This window comes from Protopterus annectens, chromosome 4.part0 (assembly GCF_019279795.1).
Source record: "Protopterus annectens isolate FY-2018-M chromosome 4.part0, PAN1.0, whole genome shotgun sequence".
Lineage (NCBI taxonomy): Eukaryota > Metazoa > Chordata > Ceratodontiformes > Protopteridae > Protopterus > Protopterus annectens.
Window position 1 is genome coordinate 1,441,493,520 of NC_056733.1, and position 21,649 is coordinate 1,441,515,168.

Sequence of the window (21,649 nt, forward strand, 5' to 3'; positions counted from 1 at the left end):
TGCAGTATTTTCCTTGCAGACAGCTGGGTTTTGTTGGCCATTAGTTTGAAACAGTTTGTTAAATAGACCTGCTTTTCTGAAGTGAGGAATGCCATCTGGGAAGTTGTGTTCAAGCTTGCTCCCAGGAATACAATTTATTGGCTGGGCACCAGTTGTGATTTATTTTCGTTGATGGTTTATCCCAGTGAAGTGAGAAGGCTTTTTACAAATGCCAGGTGCTGAAGTAGCAATTCCTGACTGTCCGCCTGAATCAGGCAATCGTCCAAGTATGGGAAAATTTGGATATTTCTCGGCCTACAATATGCAATGGCTGGAGCCAGGCACTTTGTGAATACTCTGGGTGCAGTAGATAAGCCAAAGGAAGTGCAGAGAACAGATGATGCATAGAGAGCCTGCCCTGAAGTGTAGATATTTCCTGCATGATTCCCTTATGGGGATGTGCAGATAAGCTTCTTTTAAGTCTAGAGTGACTAACCAGGCATCCTTGGCTAGCATAGGAAGAAGCTGTTGCAGGGTAAGCATCTTGAATTTTGGGACCACCAGAAAGGTTTTGAGAATTGATATAGCCAGGATTGGGCGCCAAGAGCCCTCTTTTCTGGGCACCAGGAAAAGTCTGGAGGAGAAATCCTGCCCACTTTGTTCTACTGGAACAGGTTGAATAACTCTGACATTGAGCATGGAAAGTACTTGCTTTTGAGCCTCTGCCCACTGGTTTGGAGGAAGGTCTGGAAACCCGCTTGGGGTTGGCAGTGAATGGAAGTAGAATCTGTACCCCTGGAATAAAATGTTTAGGCTCCATCGGTCCTGAGTAATAGACATCCAGTTTTTTGCATGAAGGGCAAGTTTTCCTCCTAGGGGCACAAGTAATTGGGCAGGGCTGGGAAGGATGATTGAAAAGTCATTGTAAGCTTTATCCATAAGGGGGTGGCTTACCACTCCCTCTTTTTGAGGTGGGAGCACTCCATTGTTTAGATCTCTACATACCCTGAGACTGTAGTCTGGGTGGCCTGTTTCCCCTGGATTTGGACTGAGAAGGCCTGAAAGGGGCTGGAAAGTACCAGTTTTTAGAAGGCCAATGCCTACTGAATCTAGGTGGCTGCACTTGTAAGAATTCTTTCAGTTTGCATAGATTTAGCTTTTTCTTCCAGCTTTTTAAGAACCTCTTCTGCTTTGGTGCCAAACAACCAGTCCTTATTTAAAGGAGTGTCTAGTAATTTTGATTTGACATGATCTGGCAATGTTTGCTGCTTCAGCCAAGCATGCCTTCTAAGTACAGACCCAGTGACTGCAGCCCTGCAAGACGCTTCTAGGGCAAAGCCACACTGCAAGTATGCTTACTAACTTAGTTTGCAGAATGCATTAACTCTTGTAAATCTTTATTTTCTGCACAATCTGGAAGTAACCCCATTTTTTGTTGAATCAGTTCCATAATATGTTGCTGGTACTTCAACATGTGAAACTGGCAATTCAATGCCCTGATGGCAAGAGTTGCAGAGGTATATACCTTCTTACCCCATCTGTCTAAAGCTCTGGAATCCCTGCCTGAAGGGGTAGGGATTTTGGCTGTAGTAGCCTTAATACCTTTAGGTCCCTGGGAAATGGTCTCTGGATCCGTAGTAGTATTCTTGAAGAGAAATTTGTGAGAATCAGGTATTCTGTAGTACCTGCCAGGTTTTCCAGGGGCCAGGGGTAAAGTGTCTGGAGTAAGACTGGATTCAATGAAGACATCATCTACAACATCCAGGACAGGGAATATAGCTAGAGGCCTGTGCTGAGGCAGCTTTAAAAATTCTCTGAGTCTCTTTTTGGATTGAGGGTAGTCCTGGTATTCCCAGCGGAAATGCTCTCAAAATATGCAAGGTTTCACCAAAAGAAAAATCCTCTGGAGGGGAGGCAGAGCGAAAGGATTCCTCTGCATCTGAATCCTCATAGGTTGATAAGGGCATGTCCTGACAATCAGAAAGGTCAGAGTAATTGGACTCCTGGTCTGTAGAATCAGAATGAAACTCAATTCTTTGTCTCTTAGCAGGGGAAGGCTGGCTTCCCCTAATTAGGTAATAAGGTCTTCAGCCATTCTAAGTATTTATTTTTGTGGCATGGGAGCTTGAGCATGTGCTTTGGTCACCGGTTTTCTAAGTGTAGTGCATACTCTGGGCCTAAGAACCTCAGTAGTTTTAGCTAAAAACAAAGTTGTCTGTTTAATTCGAACATCGGTAGGTCGGAAAACATCCTCAGAAGCTGGTGCCTGCACAGTAGCTCCGGACCCATCCAAGGTAGAGACATCCGCAGGTTCCATAGTTGAAGCAGCATCTCGTGGCATACTGGACTCCGTATGGGTCCCAGCAGAGGCCTGCGAATTTGAAGAAGCGGGCATCAGGGGCTGCAAAGGCGGACTGGTGACTAGCTTAACGGAGGCGTCGGCGGCAGTTTTGGACCTATGCGGTCTGTCTATCATTACGAAGACTGGGTAGTCGGATGGCTTATCGAAGCCATTTCAAAATACGGAGAACGAGAGAGAAAGAATTTAGCGACAAAGCCTGATGACGAATGGTCAGGCATTAAGGCACAAAACCAACAGCAAGGGACATCGTGCTCTGGGCCTAAACAGGTGACGCAGTAAGAATGAAAATCTCTGTGAGGTATTTGCTTTCCACAGGCAAGACAATTGTTAACTTTTTTTGACATCGGTTAGAGCAAGAAAAAAGGATCCCCAATGGAATACTTAGCTTTAGAAGACTTCAGGTTTGAAATTCGAAAAATGAAAATTTAGCGGCTGACGGCACTTGCGAACTGCTTCTGCTTCGGGCTCCTCGGCAAGAAAGACTAATGTAATGGCGTCGGCTGCCTGTTTTATACCCCTGACGACCCGACATCACGGAAGAAGCGGCAGCATCCGACGCAGAAATCCCAAGACTCTGGTATTCGGGCCGACTGAGGGCTACCTGCAGGCAGATAACCCAAGTGTAATGACTGCAACAGTGAAACATGAAGAACATCGGGGGATAGGCTTTCCTGCCCTATGCTATGGAAAAGTAGACATGGTAGGACTAATAAATGTGTTTGTGCATTCTCGTAACTGTAGATGGCTGGGATGAGTTTACAGGGATAGAGCATAGGTTCATAGGTAGGTACTAGGCTATTGGCCTTGGGGCCTATATAAGCCTAGCCAAAAAGATTCCCTGGCTTTCGCCACCCAAGAAAATTATTTTCCTGTGCCCCCGCAGTGCCGCAGAAGTGATCCCCGAGGTGAATTTTCTATTTCCCATCCAGTCATCAAGATTTTTCTTAATGAGGGCCAATGAGGAGCTTTGCTCGACATGAATGGGTAGTTAGTGTAGCATGACTCGCAGTTGAGCTAAAATGTGTGTAAACCCATAGTTTTCCTTCAAGTACAAGCCTGAGCTTGTTACTGTACAAATTAAACAGTAAACACAATAATAAAATTCAAATTGTGACAATAAAGAAATTAAATCAGACAATAACAGTTATAAAGAGAAAGGAAGCGAAACATCAGTGACACTGAATTTGCTTTGTAAAACATAATGAAGTTAAAAAAAAATCCTACTGTTCTGTAGCAATTATCAAAACACCCAAATGTCAACTTCACTAATGTCAACAACAAAAGGTCAACAATGCAAATGTTTTTTTTTTTATAGGTTCATAGATTAGTACTAAGCTAACTGCCCTTGCGAGCCATTTTAAGCCTAGCCAATTATCCCTTGTGAGACTCAAACTCTGCACCTTGTGTTTGCAAGGCAAACACCTTAACCATTAGGCCACCCTGCTACGCATGTATTGAGGAATACCCTCGGAACATGCAATCAGCTTTAAAAAAAAAAAAAAAAAAAAAGACAAAAACATTGTCTCTAGCCAGGGTGCACTCCACACTGCTGCACTCACCACCCCACCCTAACTGTACATACTAACTCTGGGATCACACAATCCCCATTGAAGGGGTAATATTACCCAACCCCCATGGGCTGTAAGGATAGTGCACTAGGAAGTGCGTTAACAAAACGGATGTTGATATTCAGGAGTTATTTTAACCACTTCCATGTATGCATGTACATATCTATATGTATGTATGTGTACATACATACACACACACACACATATATATATATATGTATATGTGTGTGTGTGTGTGTGTGTGTGTGTGTGTGTGTGTGTGTGTGTGTGTGTGTGTGTGTGTGTGTATATATATATATATATATATATATATATATATATATATATATATATATATATATATATAGATGTGTGTGTGTGTGTGTGTGTGTGTGTGTGTGTGTGTGTGTGTGTATATATATATATATATATATATATATAAAAGCATTACATATAAAAATCAAACATATAATACAGTAGATAATATCAGACTAACATATTTTTGAAATAAAAAATACCTTGAGGGATTCAGTGAACAAACTGAAGGAATTTAATGAAATGTCATGTTCAAATGGTATGGAATTCCATCAGTGCAGGCAAGAAAACAGAAGGGAACTTGAACTGAGCATTCTACATGAAGCCCAGGATTAACAAGTAGTCAACAGTCAGTTGATTGTACAGATCTAGAAGGCTGATACATCATTAATAACGTTTTTATGTACCAAGAATATAAAATAAGGATAGGTTCATAGGCGATTACTAGTAAAGACCTCTGGGGGCCCTTTAAAGCCTAGCCATGCTTCTCCAAGTCAGAATCAAACCATTTACTTTGTGTCATAAGGTGAACAACTTAATTATGCCACCCCCCCAACCTAGATAATAACATTTATCCATGCCATTACAGACGGGCCTTCAGTTCATATGGAATTACTAGGATGGCAGTCCATGGGACCACTGAGTAGCCTAGCCCAAATTCCCAGTTATCCCAAGGATTTTCTGGTTTAGTGACTTTCACAAGGTCACACAAAAGGCAAATGAGGGCTGAGGGAATCAAACTTTTTACCAATTTAATTTAATTTTATTCATCCAGTCTAAAGAAGTCTTGCACGAGACAAAAATACTTACTGGATGTGTTGCATCGAGTACAATGCCCCATTTGGCATGTACCTCACTAGACACTTGCAACAACTGGAGAGGTCGCAAAAGTACCTCACAAAGAGGCCTTAAACACTTGTCCTATATGGACAGACAAAAAACTCAAGTATTCTCCGTCTCATATCGCCTACTTAGAGGTGATCTCTGCTTGACTTACAAAACCATGTCTGACCCAGCTTTGTAGAAATGCTACATCTACAGAAATCTCAATCCCTCCACACTACACAGTCCAGAGACCTCAACCTCATTACCACAATCAACAGAACAAGCTGGAGGGATAGGTTCACAACCCAGAGACTGCCGATGCTATGGAATAGGCTTCCCATATATGTCAAACAGAGCGCCTCACTGGCCCTCTTCAAGAGAAATTTTGATGAGTGGCTTGGAAACAGAAAACTCACCCCGGGGATCACTCCAGTGGCTCTACTCGACAGAGGCTCTGGGAACTAAGGTCAGGTGGCACGATGCCAGGGTAATCCTATGGGCTAGGCTTGTAAAAGTCTCCAGGGCTATTAGCCTAGTACACACCTATGAACCTATAATAAACTCCATTATGTTACTGGTCATTTTTAATTATTCTGTACCAACTCTCAGGTCTTTTACTCGCATCTTTTTGATATAGGCAGCTAATACAGTCCACATACTATTGCTGTTAAATAAATGACAGTAACAAATAGCGCTAGTTAAATTTGGGTTGCTGTATTTTGTACTAACTGAAGGCATTAGAGATTCTCATGGTTATGTTCAGAAAAAAAGTCAATTACAGTAGTAAAGATGTGATAAGATCAAAGTATATGCATTAGTGTTCCTCTTTAGGAAACACATTTGCAACTTGGAAAAGGGTATGTGGGAAGAATGCCGGCTTATAGTCACTTGTAGGGCCTTTACTGATGCTTCTTTTCCTTTCCTTGGAAGCTGGTTTTACTTGGGCTACCTTTGGCTCAACAGTGGTTGGACAGACACTTACCTATGGCAAAAAGGGTTTGCTGGGACAGAACTTTTGAAAACTGTGAGGTAGGGGTATGAAACATTTGCATACACGAGCATCCTGTTTGTTTTCTTTTCAAGGTCTGTTATACACCTGCATGCTAACCCCAAAATAAGTCCTGAGAAACAAGGTGCATCCAGTAACTGTCCTTTCTTATCTGCAGGACAGTTTTCTATCTTGAGCCACGTGCACCTTCATTAGAGTTAACACATGGATAACCTAGAGTATCAAGGGCATCATAAGCACATTACTGTTATTTTATCACCTGTGGCATTTAACTTGTGAAGTTTATATCTGAAGTCAGAAATCAGCAGTTTCCATATCAGCCATAATAGCCAGAATACCATATGTACAGACATCCTAACACACCCATACAATAATTTTAATTCTTTGGGTTAATGGAGGATGGACAAAGTCTTTTTGGACTGTGATGACGACAAAAGAGAGAGGCAATACAAGGGTCTGTTTTATGGCTATCATACAAATCCTGTTTAACCGTTAAGAGTTTTATAGAGATGGTCTGAATTTTTCTAAGTCTTGAGGGCTGCAAATCAGCATGTTGATAATTAACTTCTTGGAATGTTAGAAATGCAGGAGACATAACCAACGTTGGCAAATACATCATGTGCATATATTCTATTTTTTTGCAGATGGGTCTTCTGTTAGCTATTCAAAAGAAAAATCACCAGTGTATTAGACTATTACTATAAATGTACCATCTGGGAGCAGCCAGATGACTAAAAGGTGGTACTGTCATGGTACGAGTCAGAAACAGGACTGTCATGGTACGAGTCAGAAAAAGTAGGACAATCAAGCTGCTCCGCACAGAATTCCAAGTTTCCTTCACAGGACACTGAAAACACGCCTCTTCATTTTTTTTTTGTCCACTGTAGCCCTTCATCAGGACCTGCAAAAATTCCTTTGTTTCACTATAAAAAGTGAACCAGTACAAGTTGTTCTTACAGTAATTTAGCTTTTTTGAGGGTATGTTCTCAGTCAAACACTTTGTAGTTTATTGAAGACAAGACGGAAGTGTGCACAGCAGGAACTGAAGGACAGAACATCCTTCTAAGAGTTATAGGCGTAGGTTTTTGAAAAATAATATACTCTATGCCTTGCTGAAGACTCCTGCTCTTGAACAATCATATCTCATGGCTTAGTCAAAGGTACCAGCAGTTCTTCTGATTTTATTTTTTAAAAGTTTAAACACCAGCGTAAGAGATACCGCTAAGTACATCTTAGCAGCCAGCTTTGCTTACCCCAGTTTGGAAGCTGCTGAACAGGAAGTGGTCTCCCCTGCTGAGCCTACAGGGCACTTTTTTGACATATCAGGAACTGTCTCTTTTGACTTTTTATTGCTTTCCACTCTTCACTATATTCCTCCTTTTCATTCTGTGACTTTTTTTTTTTATTTGAACACATTTTTTGTCCTAGAAAGCTTATTTAGTGATTATTAACTACTTCTCAGTTAAATAAGCTAATGAGCATACCTCTCAGTTTTTTAGAGCAAGAAATTTGGACAAAGACGTAAATAATGGGGGGACAAAGGCCCAAAAATAGGGACAATTTTTAAATATTGCTCTTACAAACTTAGAAAGTTGACAGAATAACAGGTTTTGCATTATAATGAATTTTCTGAAGGGTATTAAGTCTGAAACCCAATCGTCTGTCATTATTTTCTGTCATCTATCTTTAATGATTAGCCAGAAAACCACAACTTTATGAAAAAAAAAACGGACCAAAAATATGAGGCAAAAATCTGGACATTCTGCAAAAATCTGTACAGTTGAGAGGTATGTATGAGGCTTTTAAAAGTTTTGATTTAAGTGTCTTACTAGCCTACTGGCAAACACCAGACTCTAAAGGAAACCTGCACTAGGTGTGAAACACATTAGGTGCATTTTTTTCTACCATAAGTACATTAGTTGAGTGATTTAATGAGATCATGAGATGTCATTCTTCCTTCATCTAAAAGTTAAGTGATGACTTTCCACATTTTTATTGAATTTTATGTCAAAAATTGTTTGCGTACATGAGCAAGATAAGCAGCAGAAATTGTCTGCTGTAGGAATGAACTACAGATAATCAGAGTGATGACATTATGGCAGTGCACGCAAATGCTGAACTTACACGGTTATCTTGTACCCTCTATACAGGTATATCTGTACATGCAATACCAGCATTAGACTTCACAGAGAAACAATGTGGAAAATCAAGCTACAACAAAGAGAAACAATAAGCTAGCAAACCCAAGTATTAGCACTTACTATTATATGGACTACCCTTAAAGAAGATCTAAAGATTACTGGATGAATGGAACAAAAAAAAGACAAATCAAAGACTCCAGTTCCCCCAAACCTACACCTCCACTGTAAAGGTTAACACCACTTTTATAAGACGATTCATTTTTGAAAATCCAGTCTGTGAATTCCCAAACAGCACACAACTATACACTTCAGGCATGCTGTAAATACACATTTTTACTGTTTCTTTTCTGTTACAGAAATCAAAACAAATGCTGTAGAACATTGTAATGACTGTACAAAATTGAAATGCTTAGAATGCTCAGTATATACGTTAATACTGGGCATAATATTAAATACTTGCCATATCCTTAGATCCACATATACTGTACATGGAAATTTATACATGAAGCATAGGAATACAAGGAGATGTTAAGTAGTGTGTGAAATGACACACACTACTACAAATACATCCGCATGCACAAAAGTAATCTCCATTAAGTCACTAAGAAGCACCTGAATTGGCTACAAATTATACTGACAGCATTGTCATGCCTGAGGAGAAGCACGGCATATTGCAAAAGCAGGTTAGAAGACTGATGGGCTATTTATTGCCAGAGTGGAAAAGAATGTGACCACATTTGTGGTCTATGCCAGTGTTACCCCTTACTCAGCTGCAGTTTAAATGGGGTAAAACAGCTTAGTTATATGTCTGAAGAGCCCAGATGTATTCCTAAAACACTCACCTCGTGCACTGCATTTTCAGCATAAAAATGTCATTAGGTGATCACCTTTTACTACATGTTATTTACCCTCCACAAATATTTGTAAAGAAGCACTTAAAGAAAAACTCCACTTGTCATTTCTAAATTAAATGCCGGACTGTTTAACAGTTAGTAATTTATGAAACTTTTGTGTTACAGAACTTATGGTTTAGACTGTCACATTCACAAAGACCACTCAGATCTACTGTTTGAAGTGAAACTTTACAGCTTGATTTAAGAACAAAACTACAACCTTCCTTTATAAATACTGCCTACCTTTCACCGGTTTCATTTGCAAAACTGGGTTATGTAACAATGTGATGATATAATAAAGACAGACCTAGGCTCACTGCAGAAACTGTGTGCGTGCATCCATACAAGACAGACATAAAAATATACCATAAAATTATTACAGCCTTAAGTCAAAACAGCCTGTTCAGACTGAAATGGATAAATGCATTTTAAAGTTCAAAGATAATGTTTTATAAAAATGGTTAAATCATCACCCAGTTCTCCACTTTTACAAAGAGTGTACAATTTTATATAAAAAGCACTATATGATTAACAGTTGTCAACAGTGATCAGTATTCCTGAAGCCACTGGAATAGACATCAGGTGCAGTTCAGTCACTATAGAGGGTCTTGCCACATTTGTTCTATCTCATTTTGCCTTGATGCTGTACAATGGTTCAATGAGCCTGTTGTGAACATGCATAAGTCCTGAAAAACAATAAGATAAGAGAAGTTTGTGGTCAGACTTGGATATAATGTAAGTTAAACAAGTTGTGTGGAGGTACAACTGTTGAACATAAGGATCTTTACCAAATCAAAGAATCTACAAACTGCATTCTGATCAGCAACTCATCAAAATGAAACAAAAGAACAAACATGTCAAACCAACTGTCATAAGGACTAGTACCATCAAAGTAACTGTCATAAGGACTGGTACCACAAAAAAAGTGTATACAAAGAAATTCTACAGAAACAAATCTTTATAAATAACTCAAAACATTATGGAAACTGCAAATCCCCTTCCTGATAACCAGATTAGTATTAGTTCTAGCACTGTAAATTTGGTTGTAAGCAAAATTCAGCAAAAACAAGGATACATTTCTTCCACTTGTCCTGTTACAGCCAGTTTTGACTTCAGCATGAAATGGCCAGTGTTCAGATACAACAGACAAAGTAGTGCTTTTTCATTTTTCCAGTACTGACACATTGCAGTGCAACATGAGGGCATTGCACTCCTGAGCATGATGTCCTTCAAATGAGACTAAGTAGAGGCCATATCTGCCTGAGTTGGTGTTAGCTCAGAAGGACTTGAAAGATCCTGTGGCACTGATCAAAAACAGTAGGGGCTGTTTTATTTATATACATCTTAATTCATCACACCCCTTCCATTCTACTTGCATTTCTACAATATTTACAACTTTTGCAATATTTTCCATAGTTTACATCTTCAGTTTAACATCTTTGATTCTGTTCCCCACCTTTCCCTCCCCAAATATCTTTTTATTTCAGCCAACACATCATCATTCCTATTTTAATCATACAATCCATCATATCTTTTCCACAGTACTCATATCTATAACCATCAATACCTTATCCCATTTGTCAACTTCATATTCTTTTCTTTTTCAGTGTTTTCCATACAATATTATGCCCACATTTATATTTCAAAAACCTTCCCACTTACATTGTTTTGAATCCCTCCCCTCCAAAAAATGTCTTTTTTAAATCTAAAAATCATGCTTTGTCATTTCTTCTTCATTAAAACCTTTACATTTTATCTTCTTCATTCCTTTATATTTCATATATTTTAAAGGCAACTTATTCAATAATAATCCCTATAAAAAAATTCCACCCTCATGAAATTCTTCAAATCTTTCCCTTCATTTTTATTGTTTTTTTAGCCTCATCCTTATGATCTTTCCATTAACACACTAAATATTTCTCCATTATCAGTTTATATGATTATCAGTTTTAATTGTCCATAAATTCATCTTATTATATTCTTTTTTCGGTTTCTTCTCTTTACTTATTTTCTTTTCCTTTTCATTTTGCCTATCACCCCATATTTCACATATAGTATTTTCCACATCAAATTACTTTTCTTTCTCTTTTATATTTTAAAATCCCAAAAGGTGTAGAGATGCCAAATATGCAAATTGCTTCATTTAAAATTTAAACCTCCTCCTTTTTATGTTTTATACAATTTCCTATATAACTGAATTGAGTCATGATCCCAAAGTAAAAGTGAAAAAAATACTTTTAATTCTTTTTCCATTTTTTCCAAGAATCATATATGTAATTCCCCAAACATTCCCCTCTTTCTCAGTACATACATATTTAACATGCAAACCTTCTTTTTAAAGGATGAATATTTTTTTCCATCAACTTCATTTACTCTAGAATTTATCTCCATTGTTCTGATATTTCCCACTTACACCAAACCTGATTTCTGATGCATTTTTCACGTCTAATAAAATGTATTCCATTTATCTTATTTCACCAAACCCTTTACTTTGACTTATTTGTGTTTCTTTTTGAGCACTACCCACCAATTTGTCCACTTTAAATAAAATTATCTCATTGTCTTACGTTCCCCTCCATGGTCTACTACCTTCTTTCATTTTTTTTCTATTTACTTACATCTCTTGTTAACATTTTATTAGCTAACTTTTTTATAATTTCATTATCACGTAGCACAGACCATACTGCTCTATATCCTAAAACAAATCTATTCCTTGTACCCTACCATCACTTCCCACATGTCATCTGAATACATAATATAATCTTATCTTTTGTTTTAAAAAATTCATTTTTGTACGTTCACTCTCTTTTTCCTAGCTTTGTGTTTCCACATTGCAACACTTCTTTTATCCCCCTTACAGCTTATTTTCTTTTTTCTTTTCCTACCTTATAAAGTCCCCAATCATTACTACTGAAATGTTTATTTCCACTTTTTTTTAGGTTTTCAAACATTTTTCTTCTTTCGGACAAGTTTGCATATGCACATATTACTATCAACCTGACAATTTCCATTTTTCACACATCACCGGGCCTTCCTGGTATCACAATGGTTATACCCAATATTTTTACTTCATCTTCTCCTAACAGCCATTTCATGTCTTACTGACCATATAATATTTTGTCCTATATAGTTTCCTTTTTTTTCATTTTTATTGTGCAACACACATTTTGTATCCAATAAACATCAGTCTTTTTCCTTCTTGTACCATTGAACAAACATTAAACCCTAAACTTCATTTCTTATACTATTCACATTTAGTCCCAACATACATAAATCATCCCTTTCACTTTTTTGCATCTTTTCCTCCTGTTTTTCTTTTTTTCTTTTTCTCCTTCTCACATCCCTCCAATATAGTTAACTTCCTTCTGCTCTTGTTCTTACCCAGTTTGAGTCACCATGTTCCTCTTCTTCATTTGCCAACCAATCATACTTATTTTACTTGTTTCTAAAATTCTCCTACCATTATTCCTTCTCCTTATTGTTTTCCTCACTTTGGGTCACATTTCTGTCAATTTCTTCTTCACTTATATCAGCCATTAAACTTTCTTCCTGAATATTGTTTTCTATATATTGTCTTCCCCCTCTCAATTTCGATTTTATGCATCCTTTCTTTTTCCATTACTAGACATTCAAACAAAAATGGCCAGACTCACTGCATTTCTTTCAAAAAACTATACAGTTCCTAGCAGTGTGGCCTTGCTTCCCACATTGCCATCTGCTTTTTGTACATTCCTGAACTAAATATTTTTCATCTTTACAACAGAAGCAGGCCTTCAGTTGGCTAATCTAGCAGTTGCTCTTTTCCCCTCCACAATTATATTATTTTAAAAATCTTGTAATTTTCCATCATGCATATTCAGTGAAACTCAGACTACCCATCCTCTGTCCATACATTTCTATCATATATTTATGTCATTAACTTGATTGCATTTTGTCAGAAAATTAAAAAAAATAAAAATTCATATTCTTCAATTTCTAAAGTTCTTAACTGCACAGTCCACTTTCTTTTTAACTGCAAGTTCTCAAAAATAAAGTTGTTCCAATGTGATATGTTTTTTTTTCTTTTTTCTATTTCACCCATAAACTCTTCTGCAACTGAAAAAATTTCAGAAGTTACTTCACAGACCCCAAATGCATCAAAGCTCTTGTAGCCAAAAGTAAATCCTGATGGCAGTATAATATTGTCCATAAAGTCATACCTCTCAATAGCAGCACTGACTAATTCTTATTCTATCCATTGGTCCTTTTTTCTGAAGCTACTGCCCCCTTTATGCCCCCTTTATTCCTGTCAGTTATCTTTTTTCACTTTGAACATTGCTTTTTGTTCCTTCAATTACAACACTTGCATACATTTTTTTTGTTTCATTTTTGTCATCCACAGTACTAGCTACCGAGACATTCTTAAAACGGATTACTCCATCAGCCAAACATGCCTCTGTACTTTCAGCCTCTAATCTTTATTCTCTACAAAACCTCCATAGGTTCATAAGTAAGTACTAGGCTATCTGCATAAGGGCATTTATAAGCCTAGCCAGAGTGTGTTGGCTTTCGCTACCCCCTTAGATTAGTTCCCTGTGTCTCTGACCAGCAGAGCCATTAGTTCCCTGTGTCTCTGTCCAGCAGAGCCACTGCAGTAATCCTCGGGGTAAATTTTCTGTTTCCCATCCACCTTCATTATCTAACTGCTCCTGTAACACTTGATCAATTACAGCAGTTCAGCTCACCTCCTCTCCTTCATCTGGTTCTCCTTCCTTCACTAAATTCTCTGTATCCAGGCCACTGCTTTCCAACTCCATAACTAGAATTTTATCAATCTCTGACACTGTCTCCAAAAGTTCTCTAGCAATGTTTGTACCTTCTCCAAGAACTAAGTGACTGCCCTCTGACACCACCTAGTGCTTGAAAATAGTAGGGGAAGTCCATCAGTGTCCTGACCAATTTTCCCTTAGTCAGTATGAATATACCTTGAGTCTTCCCACAAAAGAGGCCCTTGCCCTAGTGGGACTAACCCAGGCAACATGTGTAAATAAATTAAATAAAATAAAATGATACATCAGTTTTTTTCTGCAGGATTTCTTGTAGCCATCTATTACCTCTTTTGAGATATTTACTTTAAGATGCCCATAACTTTTTGTGAAGCAGTACCTCTGCATTACTTCTGCTGTTAGTAAGTATTGGGCAGTTCTTTAGACTCACCAGCGCATAGCATACCCCCAAGATCAAGAGTACAACCCTGAATATTCAGTGTACTCAGTAAAGACCACTTTGTATAGCATCTCTCAAACACTTTATGGTACATATAGCAAACACCGTTTAATTGTTTACAAAGATCTGTGCAACAGCTGAAAATATGTGCACTTCTTACATCTGTAAGACTAACACTTGGAGATACACACACAACTCTATCCAATGTTTACAAGCTAAGCTGTGGAAGGTGGAAACAACATGAAGTCTGAGTAAAGAATACATATTTCTGACTACAGTCCTGATTAAGATGCCCGAAATGTTTCCCACTCTTTTAAACCAACCCGGGTATGTACACAGACATACAAATGCTTCAAGCACAGGCATTAATGGTCTTCTAGCCTGCCAATATACCAAAACAGCTGTTCCTATAGCAAGTGTCCAGGCTGTTCTTAAAAATATATATAAACCAGTGCCTGCTTTAATATAATTTGGTAATCTATTCCATGTATAAGCTGCTCTGTGGAGAACCAGTTAGTACACTTCTCATTACTACAGAATCATCTACAAAGGTTGTCAGATTATTTTTTACTACTATCTGATACCCCCAAACATTCCCGGGGTAGGTGTCACTAAATGCCCTATACACCTGAATTAGAAATAAGGTTCTCCACAAATATTTATATGACACACTGTACAAGTTCAGATATTTATTCTTTCATAATAATTTAAATTTTCACATCCACAGATGCCCTTGGTATATTTCTGCTGTACTCTTTCCAGTTTACTCTTTCTTATAAGATTTCCATATTGTTATTCCATATTCAAGTAATTGATAAATGACTCCATTTCTGATTTCCTACACTTTATAAATGATTTTATACAACCTATAATTCTACAACTATCATTAACCAATTGGCTGATATGATCAGAAAAACTCAAAGCTGGATTTATCCATATACCCAGGTGCTTAAATGAATCTACAGTTTCAAATCTCTGTGTGCATTATTAAATATTTAACTTTTCAGCTTAGTCTTCCTAAATCTTATATCTTTAGTTTTGATGTATTTATCAGCACATTATTTTACTGTGCACAAATGGATAATTTAATCAAGTTCTTCTGCAGACATGCCCTATCTATAACACACAATCAGTTTACCCAATTTCAAGTCATCTGCATACAGACTGTAGAAAAGGATAGATCTGAAAGACACAATCTAAACAAGTATATGCCTAGGATAGAGCCTTGTAGTACATCCAGACTGTAACCTCGAATTTCATCTGTGCAATTGTATGATACTTGCCATGTCCTATTTGTAAGCCATGCAGATATCCATCTTACCAAGGGCGCATTAATACCTAGTTGTTCAAATTTATTTATCAGTGTTTTGTTGTTGTTACAGCTGGTAATAGATCTATTTTTAACATACACAGGCTGATATACTGTTTCAGGTTCCATCTTTTCCAATTCTGGCAATAACCCATCCAATATTAACTTCTCCATTATTTTTCCACAACATGAAAGTAAACATAAGGGTCTTTATGACTCTAGGTTCATCCTACTCTGTTTTCCCTTAAAGACAGGCTTAACAGTGCATGTCTCCAATCTTGACGGACTTCCCCATATTTATGCGTAAAATAATAGCTATAATGATAGTGTAAGGTCTTGCTGAAGTGCTCCTGGGTCAATATTACCAAATCTGACACCTCTTTTATTTGGATACAGTTTGCATAGCTCTTTTTCAGTTTAAGCTGCCTAGATGTCACTAGGACAATTTATCACTCCTTTTGTGGAGCCAAATGGCTCTGTATAAGATTTTGAAAATATATCTACAATCTGTTGTATCAGAGAATAAATGTTTTAATCTATACATAGTTTATCAATTTTTATGTCTTCATTCCTTCCGCAGCTTACACATCTATAAAATGGTTACCTATTATGCTAAATATTCTTATATAAATTTTCTTCAAATTTTTCTTGACCTTGTCTCACATTGTTTATTTGTCTGTGTAGTTTATTTACTTTTGTCTCAAGTTGTAGTTTGACTGCTTTTCCATTTCTTATATATATATATATATATATATATATATATATATATATATATATATATCTACACACACACACACACACACACATACACACACACGTGTGTGTGTGTGTGTGTGTGTGTATATATACATCTATATATCTATATATCTATTTTTTTTTTTTTCATTGCTGGAACCTGTGTTCTGAAAGACTGCTTCTCAATCTATCTGCAAATATACAGAGATGAGTATATTTTCTTGGTTTTAGAGTTTGTACTGTTAATTGTTGCTTAGATCTCTGCTGAAACTGTTTACCCCATCTCCCCCTATTTTCTTCTGTGTCTATAATTTGGTATAACTGGTTTTCACAGCTTGTGTGTTATCCAACTCAAGTATCACTTGCATAAATTAGACCTGTTAGTAACACCCTGCATTTCATTGCTGGAACCTGTGTTCTGAGAAACTGCTTCTAAATCTATCTGTAAATATACAGAGCTGAGAATATTTTTTTGGTTTTAGAGTTTGCACTGTTGATTGTTGCTTAGATCTCTGCGGAAACTCTTTTGTCCCACCCACCCTCTCTATTTCTGGCTTAAATTTGGTGGCTTTTGCAGCTGCCCACCCCACTGTAGATTTGATGTGGGACACTCCCCCAGTCCCATATCTTTACCACATTCTACCTAATAAACTCTTTCTGCACTTGCTTTTAGTCCTTTTTAATTTAATTGCATTTTTTAAACTGTGTTTGGTCTAATATTGCTACAAACTCAAATGTGCTAGCTTGCACTGCATGTGAATTGTTTTTACTGCTGTTTTAGCTACTTTTCTGTAAAAAAAAAAAAAAAAAAAAAAAAAAAAAAAACTGTAAGCCTGTTTCCTACTAGTGAACTAGAACTAGTGTTCCAGATACAGATTTGCTGTATCTAGGACTGTATATGCAAGCTTCCAACCCCCCCCCCCAAGCCTTTCTGTGTTGGAGGGAAGCCTTCTAGCCTATCAGTGGGAGTGGTAAGCACTAGGTAACCTGTCTACCACATAAGGAGTGGTTCTGGCCCAGAAATTATAGTTACTGGCCGTTTGGGCAATCTTTTCCATCTCTCTCAACTTTCTGATTTGAAAGCCTGCATTTCCACTTGTTTCTGTTCTGTAACTCATCTAGTGCAGATACAGATTCTTAGTTTTAGCACTTAAATTTGCTTATTCGTGCTCAGCACTTGTTCAGAACTTGTAAGCACTAAATAAGCTATTAATTACTATAGCACTCAACCTTCCTAATTACCTAGAGAAAAACAGTTTTTGTACTTGTGTTTCTCACTTGCTTAGAGAAAAACAGCTCTAAGCAACAGAGACTTCCAAAGCAGAAATGCAAGCAACCTCCATCCTCCAACACAACCCAAATGACATATAACCCACGCACTCAGGTCACTGCACAACAAGTACAAACATGACTCTGTCATTGTCCATGTTGATGTGAATGACCTGAGTCGTACCTCCCTGGACTACATGAAAAGAGACATGGAAGACCTCTCCGATCTTGTAGCCCAGGCAGGTATGACCCTAGTCCTGAGTAGCATTCTGCCATCGCCCAGAATGATACCGCAGTACAAGGACAAAATGACTGACTTCAACAATTGGCTAAGCTTCTGGTGTCATTCTAAGAGGATCCAGTATCTGTCTGCTTGGGATGACATGTTCGAAAGACCACGATGCTTGGTCACAGATGGCCTGCACCTGTTGCCCCTGGGATTCCGGATACTGGCTAAGGCTCTTGCCACCCCTATAGTGCCTTTTTTAGGCAAGGTTCAAATGACAAATTCACCACCAAAACAGGAACAGGCAAGCAAAACCTGAGGGTAATGCTACTCAATGCTAGAAGTCTAAATCTCAAAATTCACTCACTCAAGGCACTCCTTAAAATGGAGAACATCGATATCTGTGCAGTGACTGAGACCTGGTTCAAGGCGCCAGACAGCACCCCCTGCACTACCAGGCTATAACTCATACCACACTTTTCAGCCATGTAACCTGGACCGAAACACCAAAGGTGGAGGTGTGTCCATATTCATTAAGGATATCCACACCTCCAGGCTAGTTGCTCAGCATAATGCATCCGAGGTTATCCAAATGCAACTAACTCTGGGCAAAACTGCAATCCAAATTGTAGCTTGCTACAGATCCCCCACCATGCCCCAGAATTCCCACTCTTCTTTTCATGATGTACTGGAAAATATTAGGGTTCAACCAAACACCCTAATAATGGGCGACTTCAACTACCCCACAATTAACTGGGATAACTACTTGTGCACCAACTCCTTAGCTCAACGCTTTCTAGAATTCATAAACTCCAATGCCCTGGATCAACTTATCAACACCCCCACCAGGGGCAACAATATCCCAGACCTAGTCATTGCCAACATGAGTGACTGGTGTTCCACACCTGAAGTCAACTCCTCGTTGGTCCAATCCGACCATAAGCTAATCACCCTTGATATCCACATCCCGCCCCCACCCCCCATTAAAGAAACCATGGTAAACAAATTTCTCCAAAGCCAACTTCATGCTTCTTAAAATAGAAGTGGTGAACTTCATGACACCCATACAGATGGACAATACAGTTACAACTGCTGAATCCTACACAAATGCACTCTATAAGCACTTACACGAATGCATGGATCGTGCTATGCCAAACAGAACCAAGACGCTATCCTCCAAAAAAAGGAAGCCAATTTGGTGGTCCCCTGCCATAAACAAACTGTACAACAGAAGGAAGAAACTGTTGCAAAAGAGTAAAATCCCATGAGTGGAGGAGCTCCCTGATCAGCCTCAGTAAGAAGCTGAGATCCCTTATAAAAGATCCTCCAAAACTAGTTATGAAAACAAAACCACCACCAATTCTAAGGACAACCACAAAGCATTCTATAGCTATGTCAAGAATCTCTATAGCAATACCCAGATCTGCTCGGAGTTGTAGCACAACGACACGAAAATTACAGAACCAACTGATATTGCCAACATCCTGGCAGATAGTTTCAGTGCTAACTTTACCCCACCCCCACCCCCTAAAGGGCCTATATCTATACAGGAAGAATGCAGAGTCCCTGTAATCACAACTATGCAGGTAAAAGCTGCACTCTCTAAAGCCAAAAACACAGCATCCATGGGACCGGACAACATCACAGGCTGCGTTTTACACAAACTTCAGAACAAACTGGCTCCCCACTTAAGCACCATGTTCAATAATCGCCTCGCATCAGGCTTTGTACTCACTGAATGGTGCACAGCAACAGTTATCCCACTCCACAAAGGGGGAGCCACCACTGATCCTGGGAACTATCGACCTATTAGCCTGATGAGCCTGGTCTGCAAGGCCATGGAACGTATCATCATGGAACTCAAACAAAGATATTGGTAACCTCCAAACTCTGGATCCCACCCAGTTCAGGTTTGTGAAAGGCAGATCATGCCTCCTGAACCTGATCGACTTCTTTGAGGCAGTCACCAAAGCCGGAGATGAGGGTAAGGTGGTTCACACACCCTATCTTGACCTCGCCAAGGCTTTCAACACCATCCCCCATTCTGGAATTATAGCTAAACTCACTAAACTAGGTATAAATCCCTATGTCACAAGATGGGTTGCCAACTGGCGCACTGATAGAACCCACACTGTAAAGGTTGCAGACTCCAAATCTGACCTCAAACCAGTGACAAGTAGAGTACCACAGGGTTCAGTCCTGGGACCTCTCCTGTTTGGTATCTACTTCTCTGAAGTACAGGCTAACACAGAAGGCCTCTGGCTAACGAAGTTCGCAGATGACTGCAAACTAGGAGCCACAGTCAAGTCCCCAAATGATGTGGACATCCTACAGAAGGGGCCTCAGTGAGACAGATGCCTGGTGTCAGAGCCATGGCCTCAAGCTCAATGCCAAAAAGTGCAGTGTCATCCCCTTTAGAAAAAGCTCTGTACCCATGAACTACCACATAGGCAGCAATCTACTTAACACCGAATGTGTGATAACAGACCTTGGGACCCAAGTGGACAGTAGTCTCTCCTTTGATAGTCACATTGCCACAGTAATCAGGAAGTCCTTCTATGTGGCACACCTCATCATAAAAGGGTTCTCATCCAGGAAAAAAAGAGGTCATTGTTCCCTTCTACAAGACACTCATTAGCCCCATTAGAGATTTCAATGCCCCTTTTGGAATGTACCTCACAAGACATCTGTAGCAGCTGGAAAGGCCACAGAAGTTCCTCACAAAGATGATTACTGGCCTCAAACAAATGCTCCACACTGACAGTCTCAGAAAACTCTAGCTTTATTCCATAGCATATCACCTACTCCGCGGTGATCTCTGCCCAACATATAAAGCTATGTCAAACCCAGAGCTGTTGAACATGCTACACCTAAAGAAATCCCAATCTCTCCGAGCTACATGCTAGGGACCTAAACCTTGTCACCACAATAAACAGGACATGCTGGAGGGATAGATTCCTGTCCCAGAGACTTCCCATACTCTGGAACAGGCTACCCATCTATGTCATGCAAAGCTCTTCATTAGCACTCTTCAAGAAAAATCTTGAGGAGTGGATGGGAAATAGGAAATGCACCCTGGGGATCACTTCTGTGTCTCTGCTCGACAGTGGCACAGGAAAATAACTTTCTTGGGTGGCATAAGCCAGGGAACCTTGTTGGCTAGCCTTACGTAGGCCCTTGGGCCAATAACCTTGTACCTACCTATGAAGCTATATGTGTGTGTGTGTGTATAGATATATATATATATATATATCTTTAATTTTAATGGAGTATCTTATTCTTATGGAACTATATCCTCCTGATGTTGTTTCTAGACCCAGATGTTAAACATTTTTTTGCATTCAAATAATTTCTCTTTCAAAACATTCCACATTCTTTCTGCAGTTTTTCCAATGAAAACCTCATTCCAATTAGCTTTACATTATGATTGTTTGGCTTTCATATAATCTGTTATTAATCTTCTAGGCATTTGTTCAAATTTCAGTTTAGCAGAATTATCTAACAACAAATTAACCTTTATAACTCCACGATCACTACATATCAACAGTAGTAAAACTTGATATGAAGTAACAGTAATTTCTTTAGGAACACAAATAATGTCTAGTATGTTCCGTTCCCTGGTAGGCTTTTTACAATCTGAAGCAACTGTTGCTCCTGAACATATGTTGTGGATAATTTCCTTATTAATGTTGTTGAATAAGAAGTTATGTACTTACCATAACGTTCCATGTTAGTTGTCTTCTTCTCGCCTTCTTTCTTGCTCGAGAGCTATTTTTTACCGGCTCGAGGCAGCCCTATATCCCACAATACCATGTGCTAACTCTCCAGATCTCG

At 38.7% G+C, this 21,649-nt stretch overlaps 1 protein-coding gene across 1 annotated transcript in view; it reads right to left on the reverse strand.

The window, feature by feature from the left end:
- Positions 1–8,491: 8,491 nt before the first annotated feature.
- Positions 8,492–21,649, reverse strand: part of LOC122799902 (glucosamine-6-phosphate isomerase 1) — a 344,019-nt gene continuing 330,861 nt past the window's right edge. The window contains exon 7 of the mRNA XM_044069285.1: positions 8,492–9,757. Coding sequence (XP_043925220.1) covers positions 9,699–9,757 — 59 coding nt within the window. The 3' untranslated portion in view covers positions 8,492–9,698. The remainder of the gene's footprint in view (positions 9,758–21,649) is intronic.